We start from the raw sequence: 22,600 nt of genomic DNA on the forward strand, positions 1-22,600 counted from the left end.
AAATTGTGTGATGTATATTGAAATTCAGTGTTACCAAGTGCTATTGGATAAAGTTAGTCCTTTCCATAGTGTGTTAATAAAAAGTATAGGTAGTGACTATTTCAGTGTTGGAGAAGATGGAGTTGGAGGCATCATTTGAAAAAAGTATGTGAGGAAGGGAGGGGGAGAGAGGGAAGAAGGGGGGAGGAAAGGGGAGAGATACATTTCCTGGAGGACGTCTGAGTTTTTAGTAGAACGAAAGCTGAAAAGCAGACTTCTGAATGTAAGAACCTATCAGACTTGTGGCCTGTGATTGGGAATAAATATTTTAAAAAATATTTATTGTGTATTTTTGTAAGGATATCTTGAACAACTAATATGTCTTATTTTGCCCATTGGCTTACAGATAGTGGGCTGTATCCGTGTATGTACAGATAATTTGTTTTATCCCACACCTAAGACTTTCTCTGGTATTTCTCCTGAAATCCATGTACACTAATATTTCTCACTCTACTTCCTGTTCATGGTTTTCGTTGGGATAATAACCCAGTTATCTATGAGTTTCCCTCAGCTCACTGTTCCTTGTATTTAGTCTCTTCTTCTCTTTTTAGTTCTGAAGGTCTTATTTTTAAAACAGCAAATATATGTGTGTGCATTATAGTTTTACTCTCCCTTTTCCACTATAGCAGGTGTTTTCTATTTTTCTTTTTTCTGATCTAAGGGGATATATATGCTTGGGATTTGGGGATTTCATCCTAGGAGCTTGGGACTAAAAAATGAGAATCACTGATGTAATAAATTTTATTTACATAGGAAATGTGTTAACATTTTTAAAGTACACCTAATTTTTCTTATTTATGACCTTATAGACAGAAGCCAGGAAAACCAAGATAAACATTTGTGGCGAGTTTCACTCATAAACAAAAAAACACTGACTAAGAAGAGAGAGAATGTTTTCAGAAAAACACCCTGTCAATATGACTTACATGGAATGAGTTTGAAAAATGTTTCAGAATCCGTTATTAGTGATAAAAATCATTCAAGTAAGAACTCTAATGAAATTAATGCATGTGGGAAGTTGCTTCTTGATAATAATCAAGAAAATACTCATCCTGGAAAGAAATCTGATGAACATAACCAAGATGGAAAATCTCTAAGTCATAATAAGGACCCTACTGGGCAACAGAAAATTCAGCCTCTGGGACCACCTGTTGAATGTCATGAATGTGGGGCAGCTGTCCTTAGTGAGGCAGCCATCATCACACCTCAGAGGACCCAAACTGAAGAGAAGCCCCAGGATTATAAGGAACAGGGGGAAAATACCAGTGACAAGTCAACCCTTAAAGTCCAGCAGGAAATTCACACAAGGGAGAATCATTCTGAAGTTAATGAGCGTGAGAAGTCAACCCTCTTTAAACATCAGGAAGTTAACGTGGAGGAGGAAACCCACGAATCAAATGAAAATGAGAATAATTCCAGCAAGAAGTCCCATCTCACTCAACTTCATAAAACTCACACGGGAGAGAGAACATTTGAATGCAGTCACTGCAAGAAATCTTTTTACCAGGAATCCCACCTCACTCAACATCAGAAAACACACACAAGAGAGGAACCATGTGAAAGTAATAAATGTGGGAAAACCTTCCAGAAATCACAACCCACTGACCCTCAGAGAACCCACACAGGAGAGAAACCCCATGAATGTGATAAAGCCCCTGGAAAGTCGGCCATTACTGACCAGCAGAGGACACAGTCAGAAAAGAAGCTTCATGTATGTAATGAATGCAAGAAATCTTTTCGTCATAGCTCAGCCCTAAAGGTCCATCAGAGAATTCACACAGGAGAGAAGCCCTATCAATGTAAGGATTGTGGGAAGTCCTTCTATGCAAAATCAAACTTCAGCCATCATCAGAGAACTCACACAGGGGAGAAACCATACGACTGTAAGGATTGTGGGAAATCCTTCTGTGTGAAATCAAACCTAACTAAGCATCAGAAAACGCATACAGGGGAGAAACCTTTCAAATGCAATGAATGTGGGAAAACTTTCTCACAGAAGTCACAATTTGCTGATCATCAGAGAACACACACAGGGGAGAAACCCTACAAATGTACTGAGTGTGGAAAATCCTTCTACTATAAGTCAGCCCTACAAGTACATCAGGGGAAGCATACAGAAGAGAAACCCTATAAATGTACTGAATGTGGGAAATCCTTCTGCTATAAGTCAGCCCTGATTATACATCAAGTATCCCATACAAGAAAGAAACCCTATGCCTGTAATGAATGTGGGAAAACCTTCTGTGTGAAGTCAAATCTCACTAAACATCAGAAAATTCACACGGGATTGAAACCCTATGAGTGTAATGAGTGTGGCAAATCCTTCTCTATGAATTCAGTCCTCACTGTACATCAAAGAACTCACATGGGGGAGAAACCCTACGGGTACAATGAATGTGAGAAGTCCTTCTACAAAAAGTCGGCACTCACTAAACATCAGAAAACTTACACAGGGGAGAAACCACACAAGTGTAATGCATGTGAGAAAGCCTTCCTTATGAAGTCGACCCTCATTATACACCAGAGAACTCACACTGGGGAGAAACCTTTCAAATGCAGTGAATGTGAAAAGTCATTCTATGTGAAGTTGCTACTTAATATTCATCAGAGAAATCACACAGGAAAGAAACCCCATGTATGTAAAGAATGTGGGAAAGCCTTTTCTATGAAGTCAAACCTCACTGATCATCAGAAGACACACTCAGAAGAGAAACCCTACGAATGTAATGAATGTCAGAAGACCTTTTGCCATAAGTCAACCTTAACTGTACACCAGAGAACTCATACAGGGGAGAAACCCTCTAAGTGTAATGAATGTGGGAAAGCCTTCTATATGAAGTCAGCCCTCAATCAGCACCAGAGAATACACACAGGGGAGAAACCTTACGAATGTAAAGAATGTGGTAAAACCTTTTCCCAAAAGTCACACCTCACTAAACATCAGCGAACACACACACGGGAGAAACCTTACGAATGTAAAGAATGTGGGAAAAATTTCTTCCAGAAGTCACACCTCATTGAACATCAGAGAACACACACTGGAGAGAAGCCCCATGAATGCAATAAATGTGGGAAATCTTTCTGTTATAAGTCAGCCCTAACCATACATCAGAGAACTCACACAGAGGAGAAACCTTATAAATGTAATGAATGTGAGAAGTCTTTCTGTATGAAATCACACCTCACTGTACATCAGAGAACTCACACAGGGAAGAACCTCTTTGAATGTAATAAATGTGGGAAAACGTTTTATGTGAAGTCAAACCTCATTAATCATCAGAGGACCCACACAGGGGAGAAGCCCTATGAATGTAAGAGATGTGGGAAATCCTTCTGTATGAAGTCAACACTCATGGTGCACCAGCGAACACATGAGGGAGAAGCCCTATGAATGTAATGAATGTGGGAAAGCCTTCTGCAAGAAGTCAACTCTCTCTAAACATGAGGTAATTCACACGAGAGATACCCAAAGTGGCAGCAAATGTGGAAAATACTCCTGTGTAAAGTCACATTTTGTCACACCTGAGAAAACTCACAGGAGAAACTGTAAGCTCTTATATCAGAGGACTTGTCAGGAGAGAGATTCCCTGAGAATGTTATTAGTATCCACCTACAGATCCACTATATGCTTCAGAGAAATCACAGGGGAAAGGCCTCAGAAGTATTAAAGCATTTACAAAGTCGCAACTTACTGAACATCAGATAATTGATACTGGAGTGAAACTGTATAAATGTTTTATGTACAAGTGTTCAAGAAGGAAACCAAACTTTATTATATAAGGAGTTAATACTGAGGGGAAATCTATCAATTTAGGAAATATGGATACATTTTTTTTCCCTCCAGAAATGTAATACTGGAAGTCATGATTCTCATGTGGTACCAACTTTTGAAAGTGTGACCTAAGATCTGTCTAATGCTAATGATACTCGTTTTGTAATATGAAGCCTTTGGAAACACAGGTTGCAGCAGCAGATTGACAGCATTAGACACGTGAAGTGTACCTCAGGTAAGAAGGCTTAGGCGTGTTAGCAACATACCTGTGTTGTGTGTTTGATTTACATGGTGGATGTCAAAATGGTTGTCAGTAGGAGATATCTCCCCATAGCTTAATAATTATTATGACAGATTTCTCACACTAAATGCCACCAGTGTTTGTATTTTGGTATACAGTATACATTTTAAGTGAAATACTGACAGATTTGAAGTACTGTACCACAACATATTATTGAGAAAATCAAAGTATAGAAAACTATCCAGCGTGCTACCTTTTGTGTAAGAATTGAGAGGATTCTCACACATATACACAATTACTTATTTTTGCAAAGAAAAACACTAGAAGGATAAACTACGAACTATCAAATACCTATGGAGGCAGAAGTGAACAGGAAGGTAGAGATAGGGGTGGAAGCAAGGTTTCTTTGATTTTACCTTTGTATGGAATTTTGGCTTTTGAACAAATGTAAATGATTTATATATTCAAAAGTAAAAATAAAAGATTCTGAAATTGAGGGCTTCCCTGGTGGCGCAGTGGTTGAGAATCTGCCTGCTAGCGCAGGGGACACAGGTTCAAGCCTTGGTCTGGGAAGATGCCACATGCCGTGGAGCAACTAGGCCCATGAGCCACAACTACTGAGCCTGCACGTCTGGAGTCTGTGCTCCGCAACGAGAGGCCACGATAGTGAGAGGCCTGCGCACCGTGATGAAGAGTGGCCCCCGCTTGTCGCAACTAGAGAAAGCCCTAGCACAGAAACGAAGACCCAACATAGCAATCAATCAATAAATCTTTAAAAAAAAAAATTCTGAAATTGAAAACAAACAAATCAACTTAATATCAAATTGGCAACTCAACCACACAAAAGAAATAATTCTTTGAAGAAACTTCTGAACTCCATATTATGACTATACATCCTTAATGGGATGTGTTTAAGGACAAAAACACCTGTAAAAAATTATAAAATCATCAATTTTCTTAATAATATTGGTATTTATTTGAATCTATTTTGTATGTATTGTAGGATAAAGCAAAAATAAATTATTAAAGTTACTAGGAATCAGAACTTCCAGTTTAAAAGAGACAACCATAAAAATCAAAGAATTTATGTAAAACTCCCTATAATGATAAATATAGATTGAAAATATTGCTCATTTAAAAAATTATGTATTTCATAGCTCTGTCCAGCATTGCCCCCTCCAAGGCACCAGGACTCCCTGGAGAAAGAGCTGAGTCTAGGTCTGGGCCCTGAGTGTCCAGGGTGAGCCTGGGACATCTTGGTCAAAAACCAAGGAAGCACGCGAACGTCAATGGGGATGTGCCAGAGGTCAAATGTGAGGTAATTTGATGGTCAGACAAAATGACTGACTACCACATTTGAATAAACAAAAATCCGAGTCTGCAGCTCAGTTCATTTCCACCATTGGAGGCAAATCTTAAACTCCTTACTCTGTAATTAGAACTAGGTTTTCACCCTGTCCTTTTAGTAGGAGCAGCTTTTCATCTCCAGTTGTGGGAAGACTTCTGTTGTAGAAAAATGCCAGCTCATAAATGTAGAAGGACTGACTGCTAATTTGCAACCTCTGGTGCATCTAGATCATTAGATGGAAAGGAAGTGGTATTTGTGTAGAGCCAGAGTGTCCCCCACAGACATCTTACACACTGAAGCTGGGAAAAGTGAACCTGGACAATTGAATGATTGCCCCACTTTAACCAAGTGATCAAATGAGCAGCAGTGATGTTATGTCTTTTGATTAGATGTAATATGAAGTACTTACATTGCACCGTGGAGTACTCTTACCAAAATATTTAATGTGAATCTAATCAAGTGTTTATTAGTCTTTAAGTTTACAGGAAACACAGGAGATAGAGGAACAGCTTTTTTGGAGAAAACAATCAGACAAATCTGGAATGCAGGGTATTTTTCAAGACCGCTGGCCTGGTCTTCACAAGTCAGTGTCATTTTTAAAAAGAAATGCAGGGAAAGATTTTTCGATTCAGAGAAACTAAAGAGACATGATTAAATGTAGTGCATGAAACCTGATTGGATCCAAAAGACATCTGGTTCAAAAAGACATCTACGTAGGTACTTTGGAGATAACTGGAGGAAATTGAATGTGGGATGGGAATTTGATGATATTAGGGAACTAGAGTTAATTTTCTTAAGTGATAATTGTGGTTATGAATGTGTTTCTGAGGACACATTTGCTGACTGGAGAGATGAGCTCTCATGATATCTGCAGCATTGAAGTGGTCCAGGGGAAAAATGCATATATAAGTAAATGAAGTAAAAATAGCAAAATTATAGCCAGTGTTGAACTTAGTGGTAGGCACATGAGTATTCACTATGTTTTTCTTAAAAGAGCTCTGAAAATTTTTGTAAAAGGTTTTGGAAAAGTATCACATCACTTATCTACTCTCTTACTGTCTTCTGGCATACGTATATAAAAGTTCCCATTGTTACTGATTTGCTCTTCAATAAAGAAGCCAAACAATGCCTTTCAAAAAAAAAAAAGTGTTTGTCTTGGGTTTAGCTGGTGTGATGAAAATGTCCACTAAATATGCAAAGGCGGGTACGGCACTGTTACCAGCACAAGCCTGTGTTCAGCAATACTGAGAACAGCAGTGCTCCTTATGCTAAGAATTGTGCCATGTGCATCCTTACTTTTCCTGCTTCTGGTGGGACTCTAAGGGCTACCTACAGAGGTACAGTGCTTGTAGCCCAGGCATTAGGAACCCAGGAACCATTTGCCTAATAGGACACTGGGTACTGTGCCCTGACTCTTGCTTTCTGCTTTTCCGTTTCCTGGCATCAGGTTGGCAGGCTACTCTGCACTCCCTCCTTTTGGGAGAGCATTGATGTGGCCTGTTTTTCCTCCCCTCACCAGGGACTGTTTCTGGCAATGGCCCATAGGATGTTTAGGGAAAAGTTCTGGGTGATTTGATAAGTCATGAGCAGAATGGCATTGTCTGTCCGGATACAACCTTTGGTTGCATCTTTATTATTATTATTATTTATTATTAATTGTTTTTGCCTGCGTTGGGTCTTTGTTGTGGCACGTGGGCTCTTCGCTGCGGTGCCTGGGCTTCTCTCTAGCTGTGGTGCTCGGGCTCGGTAGTTGTGGCGCGCAGGCTTAGTTGCCCCATGGCATGTGGGATCTTAGTTCCCCGACCAGGGTTAGAACCTGCATCCCCTGCATTGGAAGGCAGATTCTTAACCACTGGACCACCAGGGAAGCCCCCGTTGGTTGCATCTTGTGACTCAGAGCTAGTCGTCTGAAGATGGGGAGCAAAGAGATGGAAGAAAGTGGGCAGTGATGACCCAGAGTGGTGACCTTACCAGCTCTGAAGCTGCTCTGTATTGGGAAGACCTGAGGTCATGTGTAAGCCTGTTGGAGTTGAGATTTTTCTGTCACTTGGGGCTGTAAGGCATGCTAACATTGCAGAGGTATGCATTTTTTAAAATTATGTCATTCACAAGTGTTAGATATAGGAATTTGGGGGCAAGAATAATTTCTTTTGAGAAAATGATTCAGCTGCTGCTTTCTGCTTTGTAAATTTCCATGTAACGAAGAAATAATGTTATTTCTTGTTTGAGAGAAATAGAGTGCAGGAGATTTCCTCTTGGCACCTAGTTACATATTAAGTATTCTTTCTCTTTATATGAAACCTTTTAAAAATTAAATGAATTTTTCATTGATCTTTAACCACTTTTTTCTTGACAAGATGTGGCTTGATGTAAGTAAGGGTCTGATTTTTATTTTTCTAATGAATTGCTAGTTGTCCTTACACCATTTAACTAATCTTTTTGTCGCTGATTTGAAATACGATCTTTACTGTGGCTTAAATTTTCATGTGTAGTGGCTTTGCTTCCTGTCTGCTCAGCACCATTCCCTACATCCTTCCAGAAAGAAGCTGAGACCCCAGAGCTGGCACATTCCCCGGTGGGCCAGTCACAGCACCATCCTCCTGGCCCAGTTTGGTTGTTCCCAGGATGGACACTTAATCTGAGAGGCCAGGGAGAGCCAACGGGAGTTCTCACAGGGGTTTGCAACAGCAGGTGATTGTAGACCAGTGGTTGGTCTGTTTTGACCTTGGAGCTGCAGGCAGCTTGGTTACATTGTCTTATTTGCCTTCTCTGTCCTGACTCACAGGTTGTAAGTACTCTGGTTATTTCCAGATTTTTGTTTTATTTATATAGCTAATATTTTACACTTGTGCTAATTAAAGTGGTATTTTAATTGCTCTTGCTTTGTAACACTTCTCCAAGTCCCTCTTCATTTCTATTTTTCAAGACTTTCTTGGCTTTTCCCACATTAGTTCTTAGAAGTGACCTTTAGAACGGATTTACCAGGCTCCTCTCCAGAGCTTTTTGGGATTCTGATTGAATTTAAATTTAGTCTCAAGTAGCTGCCTACTGAGTGGCACTCCTAATCCCACTGGCTGGACCACTTCCCCCCAACCAGAGGCAGGGCTCAGAGACAGTTTCTGTTGGTCTTTTTCCTGTGAGTGGGCCATACTTTCGTTTCTTTGCATGTTTTGTAATATTTTGCTGAAAACTAGACATTTTAAATATGATAACGTGGGAACTCTGGAAATCAGATTCTCCCCCTGCCCCAGGGATTTTTTGTTGTGGGTTCTTGTCATTTGCTTCCTTATTGACTTTTCTAAACTATTTTTATAAGTCTATATTCTTTGTCTTGTGTGGCCACTTAACTCTTTTTAGTTTTTATTTTATACTGGAGTATAGTTGATTTACAATGTCATGTTAGTTTCTGGTGTACAGCACAGTGATTCATAAAGATTCATAAAGAACATATGTATTATTTTTCATATTTTTTCCATTGTGATTTATTACAAGTTATTGAATATAGTTCCCTGTGCTATACAATAGGTCCTTGTTGGTTATCTGTCTTATATATAGTAGTGTGTATATGTTAATCCCAAACTCCTAATTTATCCCTCCCCCCTACCTTTCCCCTTTGGTAACCATAAGTTTGTTTTAGAAGTCTGTGAATCTGTTTGTTTTGTAAATAAGCTCATTTGTATCATTTTTTTTAGATTCCACATATAAGTGATATCATATTTATTTGTCTTGTCTGACTGACTTCACTTAGTATGATAATCTCTAGGTCCATCCATGTCGCTACAAATAGTGTTATTTCATTCTTTATGTCTGGGTAATAGTCCATTGTATATATGTACCACGTTTTCTTTATCCATTCCTCTGTTGATGGGCATTTAGGTTGCTTCCATGCCTTGGCTATTGTAAATAGTGCTGCTATGAACATTGGGGTGCATGTATCTTTTCGAATTATGGTTTTCTCTGGATATATGCCCAGGAGTGAGATTGCTGGATCATACAGTAGTTCTATTTTTAGTTTTTTAAGGAATCTCTATACTGTTCTCCATAGTGGCTGCACCAATTTACATTCTCACCAACAGTGCAGGAGGGTTCTCTTTTCTCCACACCCTCTCCAGCATTTATTGTTTATAGACTTTTTGGTGATGGCCATTACGACCAGTGTGAGGTGATAACCTCATTGTAGCTTTGATGTGCATTTCTCTAATAATTAGCGATGCTGAGCATCTTTTCATGTGCTTTTTGGCCATCTGTATGTCTTCTTTGGAGCAATGTCTACTTAGATCTTCTGCCCATTTTTTGATTGGGTTATTTTGATACTGAGCTGCATGAGCTGTTTGTATATTTTGGAGACTAATTCCTTGTCAGTGGCTTTGTTTACAAATATTTTTTTCCCCATCTGTGGGTTGACTTTTTGTTGTTTATGATTTCCTTTGTTGTGCAAAAGCTTTTAAGTTTAATTAGGTCCCATTTTGTTTTTTGTTTTTTATTTTTGTTTTTCTAGGAGGTGGATCCAAAAAGATATTGCTGCGATTTATGTGGAAGAGTGTTCTGCCTATGTTTTCCCTCTAAGAGTTCTATAGTGTCTGGTCTTACTTACACTTAGGTCTTTAATCCATTTTGAGTTTATTTTAGTGTATGGTATTAGAGAATGTTCTGATTTCATTCTTTTACATGTAGTTGTCCAGTTATCCCAGCACCACTTATTGAAGAGGCTGTCTTCGCGTATATTCTTGCCTCCTTTGTTGTAAATTAGGTGACCCTAGGTCCGTAGGTTTATTTCTGGCTTTCTATCCTGTTCCATTGATCTATATTTCTGTTTTTGTGTCAGTACCATACTGTTTTGATTACTGTAGCTTTGTCAGGGCACCCGATTCCTCCAGCTCCGTTTTTTTTTCTCAGGATTACTTTGGATATTCAGGGTCTTTTGTGTTTCTGTGCAAATGTAAAAAATTTTTGTTCTAGTTCTGTAAAAAATGCCATTGGTAACTTGATAGGGATTGCATTGAATCTGTATATTGTGTGGCCACTTAATTCTGTTCCATTAGCTTCCAGAGGTCAGCTGTGTTTTGTCAGTTTCTGTAAACACCTGGAGCCAAAAAAAGGGGGGACATTCCCCCAGTTTTGCAGGCTGGCTTTGTGTTGGGCACTCCTTCAGCGCTTAGCCAGGCTGGTTCCACTCTGCCTTAGCCTTCACTTCCAGCTTACATGGAGCTTGCAGGCCAGTCCAGGTGAGAGCATAGGGACTTTTCAGGTCTTTTCTGAGCTGTGTCCCACCTGGCACACACGACGTGCACTAGAAAGCTTTTCAAAAGCCCGTATTGCAACACAGAACTCCATTTTCCAACTTGTCCCTTCCCAGGCTTCTCAATACGTCTGCTGCTCACTTTGACTGTCATCCTGCCCCAGGTTGCTGCCCACCCCACCCCCAGGACTTATGCCTTTAAATGCCTTCAGCACCAGCCCTCTGGGAAGACTGCTCTGAGTCAAGGAAACAACAAAGGGAAGCCCTGTTACTGACTTACAGACAGCAGCCCACAGGTGAGGCCCACAAGCACAGCCCTGTGGGGTAAGGTCTCATTCTTGCCCTGCCCCCAGCAACCTGTGCCTGGGACTCAGGCTGCCGTCCATCGGGCTGCTGACCTGAGATGTGGGTGACAGTGGGTGGGCAGCTTTCTCACTGCAAAGTGTTGCCCTTATCAAGCTTCCTTGGTGGTTCTAAGTCCTGGACTAGATTTTAGAGTTTTGCCAACGTTGCCAGCTCATTAATCATTCATGTTGGGGGCGGGGGGGGGGGCAGATTTCTCTACTCTGCCATTTTTGGTGAAATCACTTCCCGTCAGTTTTCGAGCACTTCCTGATTGCTAGTACAAATGACTGTTCTACACTTAATTTTCCTAATCAGCATTGGAATAAGCTTTTACTCTTAAGAGCTCTGGTTCCATTTAGTGGAGAATAATTACAAACCAAGATCTGGGTGAATATTTTTCTTTTTTTTCTGCGGGGGGGGGCGGTGCACACATTTTTCTGAAGGTAAAATACTGCATATTTTATTAGGAATTTAATACTATTACACTGTGCTAGTATTTATTAGGATTCTATTGATTCCACGAATAATCTTGTTTGGATGTTGAAAAGATTTTGAGTGGGCTGCCTTTTACTTTCTAAGACTCACTCTTGTATTTCATCATTAGTGCACCACTAAGTTTTGGAGGAAGGCATAGGTTGCATTTTAGAAGACATGACTGCAGTTCATTTTTTTGTTGGCTAATTCTGTGTCAGTGTCAGATTGGCTGCCAAGCAAAGTGGCTGAACCAAGAGAGAAGATTGAAATCTCATGTACAATTCCAAACGGGGGGTCCAGGGAGGTAGGGGACCCTCCCCATCCCATTCCATGGTGTTATCCAGAGAAAAGTTTCCCTTTAATGTATTACTTTTCCATCCCCTAAGCAGGAGTCGGCAAAATAATATGGATCATAGGCCAAATTAAGCCCACTGCCTCTTTTTTGTACAGCATAAACCAAGAATGGTTTTTATATGTTTAGTTTTTTTAAAAATCTAAAGAATAATTTCTATCAGTCACAGCCAAAGCAAGGGAAGGAAGTGAAGAACCAACTTTTAAGAACGTGACTCTTTTAAGAATGTGACTCAGAGGATGACAACAGATTTTCCTAATGGGCTCCAACATAATCACCTGGCCACACCTACCTGAAAGGTAAGTTGAGAAGTTAAATCTCCAGTGATGTGCCAGTTGAAACTGAAGGGGGAATCTCTTTCATAAACAAAGCAGGGTAACACTGTAGTACAGTCAGCAGCCCAGTTTATTACACTGAGTTCTACGAAGTGATGCAGACACTCACATGTAGAACACTCTTTCATTGTAAGGACGTTTACAAGTACAAAGCGACCAACAGGTGCAGCAGCTGTGCCATTTTCCTGAAAGTTGGCTTGGGTAGAAGTTGCCAGAAAAGGCACAGGAGGCATCATTTAGGTACCTAAGCTATAAAATTCTAGCTAAAACTGAACAGAATAAAACATTATTGGGGATTTTAATTAGGGGCCTTTAATTTTCCTGTGTGCATGTTTTCATATTTCTGGAGGAGTCCTGGGCACAGTGTTAACTGTACTACTCAGTTAAAAACATACTTATTATCAGCATTGGTTTCTGTGTGGACCTCACTGTTTCTTCATGCCAAACCCCAATTCCATCCCTTCCCCCACAGGTACTCACACTGACCTTAAGCACATACTACTGTAGCCTCTATGATGGTGTGTGTGTAACTTTAATTGATGTAAACATTTTTTAGTTGCATGAAATCTCATTCCATCCATTTTTTTTCCATTCATATGTAAAAGTGTTAATAAGCTGTGCTACAACAGAGCACACACTGCTAACTGCTGGACACCACCCCACTGCTTGATCCACATTTTACTCACCTTTTCTAATGACAGTCACCTAGGATATCTCAAAAGTCCTGCTGTGGTGAAATTCCCTGTATATACATCCTCCTGTGTATAGAATTTCTCTGGGATCTATAAACAGATTGGGGTACTACTGCATGATAAAGCACACATATTATTGAATTTAAAAGGTATTTCCAGGTTAGTTTCCCAGATGCCTGTATCATTTTACATACTTCCGCAGTATACAAACATACCAATACATCCTTACCAATATCTATCCATACAACCTTCTTTGGGGCGCTAGAGTGGACAGCCCAGCCAAGCACACTGAGGTGGAATAAAGAGAGGGTGACTCTCTGTGGCCTCAGAAGAGGGCCCTGGTGTTAGGAATAGTCTTCATTTTGACCTGTTTGAGAGGCCACAGAAGCAACAAATGAACCACCATTTCACTAACACTAGGATAACTGAAAAAACAAACAAAAAAATCTGGGGGAATCTCACCTCTATGTGCCAGGAGGGGTCAACCTCCTGCTTAGCCCTTGGAAACCCCCTGGGAGTTCCAAATCTGCTCACACTCCACAGTATGAGGTCACTGTGTATAAAGAGCAAATACTCCTGCTCTGCCCCAATTCGACATTATGCCTTTGCTGCTGGGTAGGGAAACAGAACCATCCCCTGTGGCGCCTTCTTTCATGAACTTTTAGGCCTTGCCGGGAATAGTTAAAAACTTTTCAAATATTGCATTCCATCAAATCTAAGACAACCCGTTATTTTAAGTACCTCTAAGGAAAAAAAAAAAATCAATGCCAGTTAAATCAGAACATGCTATAGATCCTAATTTCAGAGATGTAATAATATGAAAACACTGACATCTCTGAAACAATCACGACTGCATTACTGAAGAGGCAGTTGAGGACCACTTACATGTATAGGACCCTTTCAAGTCAGGCACTCCATAAGAAAAAAAGAATGTGGTAAACCATTTAAACTTTTCAAATATTTTACTTAAAATGCATTCTGTGTATTTAAGCTACTTCCCACTAGTGTAGGAAACTTCTGTAAATATCATTTCAACAAATATACTATGAGTATATAGTTGCTACACAAAACTATTATACACTCTACCAGAATTTTAATTCCTGTTATGTAGCAGACTCAAGATCATCTAGACAAATATGGTGGAAAAGTGATAAGCAACAAAAACAGGTGCCTTGAGTGATAGAAACACATGAAAAACATGGCATTTCATCTCTGTGGTAAGGGGTGAATTACTCAAATAATACAGGCTATCAGGCTAATCACTGGACAACAAAAGTAGGTCCTTACCTCACACCATATATTGTCAACAACATGGTAGCAATGATCCATGAATAACAAATTAACCTAAACAAAATTTATGTCATGCATTATCAAAAGAAAGATATACCTGACATCGTATCAGGTTCCAGAGGTTCTTAGGTCAGTAACATAACAATTCAGGAAAACATACACATTTAATGGTTTCAGGTTTTCTAATATTCAAACTACACCAAAATTTACAGAAAATAAGATAATTTCTATATCAGCACCTCAAAATAAATGATTTGCCTAAAGTCCACTTCTCAATTGCGTAACTCCTACAAACTCTGTATCTTTAGTTATCCCTAAAAGCAACCTAAATCAATCAGCTTAAAAATAAATTTAGTTTTTCAGAAAAGAAACAGTCCAGAGGTGGAATGGCTACATGGCTGGCTGGTTCAGTGGCTCAAGAGCATTGTCCAGGTCCCAGGTTCTTCCAATCTTTCTGCACTGCCATGTGCAAATTATATCATAATTCATTGTTGAAAGAGCCAGGCATCATATCCAGACGAGGAAAAGTTCAACAAGGTTCCATGTCACCCAGCATGATTCCTTGAAGCTTTGAAGAAAACTTTTCCAGAAATAACCTGTCAGATGTTTCCTTTATTTGTCTAGAATTGGGTTCTTGGACCACTCTAAACCAGTTGCTGGCCATGAGAAAGGGATTATCATTATTGGCTGAAACTAATCAGGATTTATTCTGTTCTGTCAGGAGGAATGGATACCCAAACTTGGCCAGCCAACAATAAGGAGCGAGTGAGTAGGGTGGTCACCCAACAATGCCAGCTACAAACCCGTATGAACCCACTCTTAATCCATTCAGGAAGGAGCAAAGCACGGTGTTTAAAAACACCATCTTATCAAATAAAATTACAGTTAATTCCTAGGTTACACATTATGTGTGCTCTGCACACTTACACTTACGTAGGCATCTAAATAAAAAACAGGTGAAAAAAATTAGATTAAAATGAAACTATTTTAGGTATATCTTAAAAACTGTACTGAGTGCAATGAGTCCTATGTTTCTCACTACAGATTTCTGGCATTAACAATTTTAAATTATCTATGCCATTTTCTATTTTTTGCGTAGATTTCTATCTCTTGCTAACTCAGATACAGTTGAAAACATTAAAAACACTGGCTCCCTTATGGAAGACTTAGTTCATTAACAATGATAAAATGCATTTATAAATGCCAGGGAAGATTACAAAAAGAAGCGTACTTCATATCTTTCAAATATTAGTTCAGTAACAATGCATATTAAGATACTAACATAGTGGTGCTACTTAAAATGGGTCATTACCATATGCCTTAGAAATTATTCTAATAAGGATACGACATCTTTTCAAACATGATTCAAACTGAACATACAATTCCTGTAATGCAGCATCTTAAAAAGCAAACAGACCAAAACACCCTCAAAAGCATTAGTCCTACATCCTCAGGACCCACTCATATATGAGCTTAATGTTGCCATGTTACTGTCTTGATTAGCTACCTGACAACTTTACAGCTTCTATTTACATAAGGAGCATGTTTATTCACAACAACCATCTTCTGTGCCTTTTTTACAAAAAGCTTTATATTTTATCAGAAACATAACTTTCAGTATTCATAATTTCCAACAGAGTATGTTCTCCACATTCCTTAGAGATTTTCCCTTAGTCTGAATTCCCTGATATGTGAAACAGTTTGAATCCATGGTGAAACTATGTACAATTTAAGTATCAATAAATTTTTACTCCTGTCAACCCATCATGGGGCCTAGTTACATTTGTGGTTTCCATCCTGCGAACTTCCAGATTCCAAGTCTGACTAATGCTTGAAGGCTTGTCCACACTCACCTGTGTGAACTCTCTGTCTTAGGATGGTAGGAGTTTCTGATTCATTACGTTGAGGGTTCTGTGACATTAAATGAGGTATGACTTCAGAGAAGCCTTCCCACGTCAAGTACGTTCATATTCCCTCTCCTGTGAATTCTCTGATGGCTATTGAAGGCTGATTTGTGGTAGAATTTTTTCCCACATTCATTACATTCATAGGGCTTCTCTCCTGAATGAGTTCTATAATGTACTGTAAGGTATGACATCCGAGAGAAGGCTTTCCCACATTCGTTACATTCAAAAGGTTTCTCTCCTGAATGAATTCGATGATGGATAGTGAGATATGACATCTGAGAGAAGAACTTCCCACATTCATAACACTCATAGGCTTTCTCTCCTGTGTGTGTTCTCTGATGTCTATTAAGGGCTGAATTCTGGCAGAAGGTTTTCCCACATTCATTACATTCATAGGGCTTCTCTCCTGAATGAATTCTATGATGTATAGTGAGGTATGACATCTGAGAGAAGAACTTCCCACATATGTAACATTCATAGGGCTTCTCTCCTTTATGTATTCTCCGATGTCTACAAAGGGCTGAATTCTGGTAGAAGGTCTTCCCACATTCGTTACATTCATAGGGTTTCACTCCTGAGTGAGTTCTATGATGTATAGTGAGGTATGACAACTGGGAGAATAACTTTCCACATTCATTACATTCATAGGGCTTCTCTCCTGTGTGGACTCTCTGATGTCTCATGAGGGCTGAGTTCAGGTAGAAGGTTTTCCCACATTCGTTACATTCATAGGGCTTCTCTCCTGAATGAGTTCTGTAATGTACAGTGAGATATGACAACCTAGAGAAGAATTTCCCACATTCATTGCATTCGTAGGGTTTCTCTCCTGTGTGTGTCCTCTGGTGTGTAGTCAGAGTAGACTTGCGGCAGAAGCATTTCCCACACTCGTTGCACTTATAGAGTTTCACGCCTGTGTGAATTTTCTGATGGTCATTAAGTGCTGACTTCTGGGAGAAGGTTTTTCCACAGTCATGACAAACATAGGGTCTCTCTCCTGAATGTGTTCTCTGGTGTTGTGTGAGATGTGTCTTCTGGCAAAAGGATTTTCCACAGTAACTACATTCATAGGGCTTCTCTCCTGAGTGAGTTCTCTGATGTTGAACGAGGTGTAACTTCTGGTAGAAGGTTTTCCCACATTCAGTACATTCATAGGGCTTCTCCCCTGTGTGTGTTCGCTGATGTACAGTGAGGGTTCCCTTCTGGCAGAAGGATTTCCCACATTGGTTACATTCATAAGGTTTCTCTCCAGTATGAGTCCTCTGGTGTATAATAAATTTTGACTTTTTACAGAAGGATTTCCCACATGCATTGCATTCATAGGGCTTCACTTCCATATGAGCTCTCTGGTGCACACTGAGGTTTGACATTTGGAGAAAGGCTATTTCAGATTCGTTCCACTTGTAGGGCTTCTCCTCCATATGATTAACAAACACTGTACCCTTTTGAAAGGCTTTCTGATATTCTATATATTCAAAGGGTTTCTCTAAAATATGAATGTTCTGAAAAATACTTCCTTCATTTAGAGCATAAGCCTCCCTATTTTGATTAAATTCATAAGGTTTATCTCCTGGATGAGTTTTTTCAAGCTTAACATGGAGAAGTGATTTCCCACATGCACTACATTCATCAGGCTTCATTCTTGCATAGCTTCCATCACTACTAATATATTCTGAAGTAGATTTTAAACTCTTTCCACATGAGTCACATTTACAGGATATTTTTCTTGAAGGAACAGGGTTTGTTTCCACATTAAAAGCCTTACCAAAAACATTACCTCTCTCTTCAATCAGGGTTTTGTTGTTGACAGATTCAGTTTGCCTTGAATGTTTGTCTTCATTTTCCTGCGCTCCCTCTATCAGATCATGGACTTCCCAGTCTTCTTCTAAAAAGAGGCAAAATTAACCAATTTTTATACATCTTCCTATATAAGATATGAAATGTGACTTGTACACAAGCCATTTCTTTGTGGCACAGGTGCTAGCTTCATGGACAGATGAAAACAACTCCAAGTGTACTTTTTTCTCTTATTCTTTTGGTTTGGAATAAGCACGCACATGCACACACACAACCTCCACAATCTCCAGTGGTGAGGAAAGCTGACAAAAGCACAAGCACCGGGCTTCCCTGATGGCTCAGTGGTTAAGAATCTGCCTGCCAGTGCAGGGGACACGGGAAGATCCCACATGCCACAGAGCAACTAAGCCCATGTGCCACAACTACTGAGCCTGTGCTCTAGAGCCTGCGTGCCACAACTACTGAAGCTCGCATACCTAGAGCCCATGCTCTGCAACGAGAAGCCACCGCAATGAGAAGCCTGCACACTGCAACTAAGAGTAGCCTCTGCTCGCCACAACTAGAGAAAGCCCACGCACAGCAACGAAGACCCAACGCAGCCAAAAATAAATAAAAATTAAAAATAAATTTATATAATAAAACACACACAAGCACCTTTGATCTTTGCTACTTTTAAGATTTTGTTCGAAACTGGGTATAGAAAGTAAAATACAAACGTAGAGCAATGATGAGAAGACAAAGGATGCTGGGTGAATGACCAACTCTTAGATGTGAAAGGACTCACAGCAAACAGGTAAACTGATGGGGCGACAATGAGTTTAGCTGCTGGACAAGGACAAGGAGGAATCAGTCTGAGGAGGTGGATCAGCACTTTACACCATGGCACTTCACATCAAGTGGAGAGACAGATCACAGGCTAAGGCACTGTCACCTACACCGAGATGTCTGGTACCAGCAATGCCCCAGCTTACGTTCAACCACAGGTCTCTGCTCCTATTGTTTTACTAAGTTTGCCGGACTTCCAGCCTTGATCCACTCAAATCCTATCTTTTAGGGTGTGTCATGCTTAAAAAAAAAATACTATTCAAGTCCTTTCTCAAGTTAATTAGCTCCATTTCCCCTTAAAGTTGAAAATAATTACTATCCATACATTTTTGATTCAGCCTTGCATTGGAACATTAACATTCCATGTGCAATGCTGAGTTTTAAACTACCCATGCATCTCTGTTCTCTTTTCTTAACCATAACGTCTTAGAAAGTATGGCTCTATTTCCTATTTCCTTTGAACCCCTCAATAGAAATCATAGTTGTTCTTAATCATATGGACATCTTTCGACTACCAGCAGAATATATGGGATGTCACCTAGACATGCATATTTAGAAAAATAAATGCCTATAGCTGAATCACTTTGCTGTACACCTGAAACTAACACAACACTATAAATTGACTATACTTCAATAAAAAAAATGAAAATAATAAAATAAAAAGAAATACCTGCCTATAAATTATTTCTGACTGAATGGACAAGAAGGTTCTTTCACCTACCTGGCTCCTCAGATAATCAAAGAAATAAACATGTACTATATGTTACATACTATGATGAGGGGAGAGAACATGGCCTTTTCTTTATTGGATTATGGGGGGCGTGGTGTGCAGAAGCTCAAGCAAAAAATACATAATCAAATAACAGATTCCTTGATCAGACCTAGCTTTTTTTTTAAGGCATCACCATGAGGTGGAGTCAAAGTCAAGAGAAAGAAAACATTGGAGTGATGATTAGAGCTGGAAGGAAAAACTTCAAGGAGGGGTTGAATATTTGAGTTCAGACTTAAAGAATGTGTAATCTGGACAAATAACCCACACCCCAATGAAACAGAAGACATTTAGAAGTGTGGACCAAAGGGAATTTATCCAGAGTTTCGGGAAACAATAGAAAATTAAAATTTCCAGGTTAACACAGGGCCAATATTGGGTAATTCTTAAAGGAGGAGAAATTTAAATTCCTTTTAGGAATCAACAGGAAATCGCTGTAGGCTTACCCTATGAGACTAGTGATAAGATGGATTAGAAAGGCAGATGAACACATCTTGCAAATCCAGTCAGAATGAAGGAGCACCTACTGCTCCCACGGGAAACACTGAACCAGAGGACAGGGCGGACAATGCAGCATTAAACAGACAAAAACCCTCAAGACTTGAGACAGGAGGAGCCCTTTGAAGAAGTCGGGGAACAAACCACCGAAGGGCGAAGCAGATCCTTCAGAGACATTTCTGGAGGGGGCGGGGGTGGGAGGATAAATGATCCATGACTCATTTCTGTACCTCCTACTCACTCCGCACCTACTCCGACACGACAGCATTCAAGGCCCTGGCCACAGAACAGTAAATAGGAGACAAGATGAAAATGGGCATTTGGAAGAGGGAGACTCCAAACTCCAGCAGCACTCGTCTCAGGAATGACCAGCACCCGTGCTCAGGACAGCAAAGGTGAACTGAGTTTACTGGTTTATGCACAGGATGGGGGTTGGACCTCTGACCTCAAGGAAAGAGAAGTGAGAAGTGAAACTGCAGACAGAAACAAGTCTGAGGCATTTCATGGGAAAGAAGAAAAAGGAAAGTAATAAGAATATGGAGAGTCACGAGTTATTCTCTAGTAACAGACTATGAATACCTGAAAGCAAAAAGAATCTACGATAAGAGGTTACTGAATATGCTGTAAGAACAAGGGATCTGAGGTTTAAGAGGAAGAAGGAAGTGAGTGGGTTTGGTTCTGGGTAGAAGCAAGCGTGGAGAAGCTCTACCAACATAAGCTTTTGTGGGGAAGGAGGAAGTCTTTGGGAGCGAGATTTGCGTAGCTAAAGCACACAAGCAACTCTCCTTAATCACTTCTAAGGCTTGGCACCATTAAAAAATTCCAGGGAAAAACACTTCTGAGTTACCGACCTCCTCACTGCCTCACTCACACACCTGGGTAACTCTGAAGTAGGAATTCTCCTCCCACTATCCATGGCTCTTCTCCTTTCTCCAACTTGGTGATAACTTCCGGTTTGATAATGTGACACCCTGTTAACAGAAATGAGAGAGAACTTGAGCCTGGCTGCTGGGCTTCCAGATCTGTCGTCTAAGCAAAGGGCTGCCTTTCGAGCTACACAACAGAAGTGGCCATCTGTGCTGTACCAAAATTAGAACCTACTTGGAGGCAAAGACCAAATGCCCTCCTGCCTGGTGCCCCAGATTACTCACATTTGTCCCATTAAATTCAAAGTTAAAGTCAGTAAGTTAGAGGGAAATCCTGTTTATCTCAGCAATTCAGAAAGCAGGCTCTCCTCACCCAAAGAAACGAGGTGGCTGTAGTTCTCCAGCATCACATCCCTGTAGGTTGTCTTCTGCTCAGGGTCCAGCTGCTGCCACTCATCCTGGGTGAAGTCCACAGCCACGTCCTTGAATGACACTGGCCCCTGTAATGGCACCGTGATGGGAACTGGGTGACGTGGAGAAGACTTAGGGGGACAAGAGCTTACCCAGCTCACCAAGAAAGTTAACACTGTATACCTCTTTTATGTTATGGATCTCGTGGGAGGAAAATAAATACAATACACTGCCATGAGTTCGTTCAGTGTACAGCAAAGAAAGAAAATATTGTCTTATACTGTGAGCAAGGAACAATCCTGGCTGTTGGGGACCTACAACAGCAGACAATGCCCCTGCCCCCGAGGAGCACAGGCCTGAGGGCGTGTGTGCCAACCCGGGATGCACTGTGCCCCTTCGTTTTGCTTCCAGACTGTTAACAGCGTGGTCCTCCTCTTACCTCCCCGGCCACTCCTTCTCAGTCTCGTTTGCTGGCTCCTCCTCTCCTCTGAGTCATCCTCAAGTTAGAGTGGCCTGGGGCTCAGTTATTTTCTTTTACATTTTGCTTTGATGGTGATCCCATCTGGCCTCATGGCTTTAATTACCATCTACATGTCAACATTTCCCAAATTTATATCACCAGCCCAGGCTTCTCTCCTAAACTCCAGACACATGTGTCCCGTTCCTGCCCTAAGCTTCTCCTACAGCTCACAGAAGGAGCCGAGCTGCAGTATTCACCACACTTACCAAAGCAACAAGCAAGCCAGGCAACACATCCTAGTTCCGTATTTACTATGAGGATAAGCCTGCAGCGGTCTGACCCTGACCTGCTACACGAGCTGTTGGGGACAGCTTTGTTCAGCTGCCCCTAATTCCCAGCTGGGGACTTGGAATCCCTTCTTCCCACCAACACCTTCCAGGGGAGAAGCACACTCCTGACAAGGGACAGAGAGCTCACAAAAGAACCAGAAATGGCTACACCCAGACGTTTTAACGTGGATCTTTTGAATAAATTCACAAACACTCACACCAGTCATTACAAACTGTTTCCTTCTGTAGCATCACCTCTGAAATAAAGATAATAATGGTACCTATCACATAATGATACAAATCAGTATCAAATGGGTTCATCCATGGAAAGCACTTAACATAGTTCTTTGGACATAACATGCTTCTCAATAATACCTACTATTATTGTTGATAATCTAAAGTGTATCTCATTACTCTTTAAAGAAGGACAGATATGAAGAAGAAAACAGAGAAGTAAATTTAAATAACTAAATGTAAGGTGGCTGTTAAGTTTACGCAATTGCCAAGAAAGGAATACAACACAGGACAAGCATGTTAAAAACAAAAAAGTTCAGGTGATTTCAAAAGAACGTGGAGGGAGGAATGGTATGGAAGAGGTTAAGGAAAAGACCACG

General features: G+C 40.4%; 2 protein-coding genes across 7 annotated transcripts in view; one reads left to right on the forward strand and one right to left on the reverse strand.

The window, feature by feature from the left end:
• The first annotated feature begins 970 nt into the window (after positions 1–970).
• On the forward strand, positions 971–3,512 carry LOC133104258 (zinc finger protein 345-like). The gene has a single exon (XM_061209889.1). The coding sequence runs from the start codon at positions 971–973 to the stop codon at positions 3,428–3,430; it is 2,460 nt and encodes an 819-aa protein (XP_061065872.1). The 3' UTR covers positions 3,431–3,512.
• Positions 3,513–13,826: 10,314 nt separating this feature from the next.
• The window catches only part of ZNF12 (zinc finger protein 12), a 49,081-nt gene continuing 40,307 nt past the window's right edge, over positions 13,827–22,600 (reverse strand). For 5 of the 6 annotated variants that reach the window (XM_061209470.1, XM_061209467.1, XM_061209468.1 and 2 more), the window contains 3 exons: positions 21,160–21,286; positions 20,796–20,891; positions 13,827–17,916 (listed from right to left, as the gene is read on the reverse strand). In XM_061209470.1, coding sequence (XP_061065453.1) covers positions 16,064–17,916; positions 20,796–20,891; positions 21,160–21,286 — 2,076 coding nt within the window. In that variant the 3' untranslated portion in view covers positions 13,827–16,063. The remainder of the gene's footprint in view (positions 17,917–20,795; positions 20,892–21,159; positions 21,287–22,600) is intronic. The other variant, XM_061209466.1, reaches the window with a different exon arrangement.

The sequence above is a fragment of the Eubalaena glacialis genome, chromosome 13 (assembly GCF_028564815.1).
Source record: "Eubalaena glacialis isolate mEubGla1 chromosome 13, mEubGla1.1.hap2.+ XY, whole genome shotgun sequence".
NCBI classification, from domain to species: Eukaryota; Metazoa; Chordata; class Mammalia; order Artiodactyla; family Balaenidae; genus Eubalaena; species Eubalaena glacialis.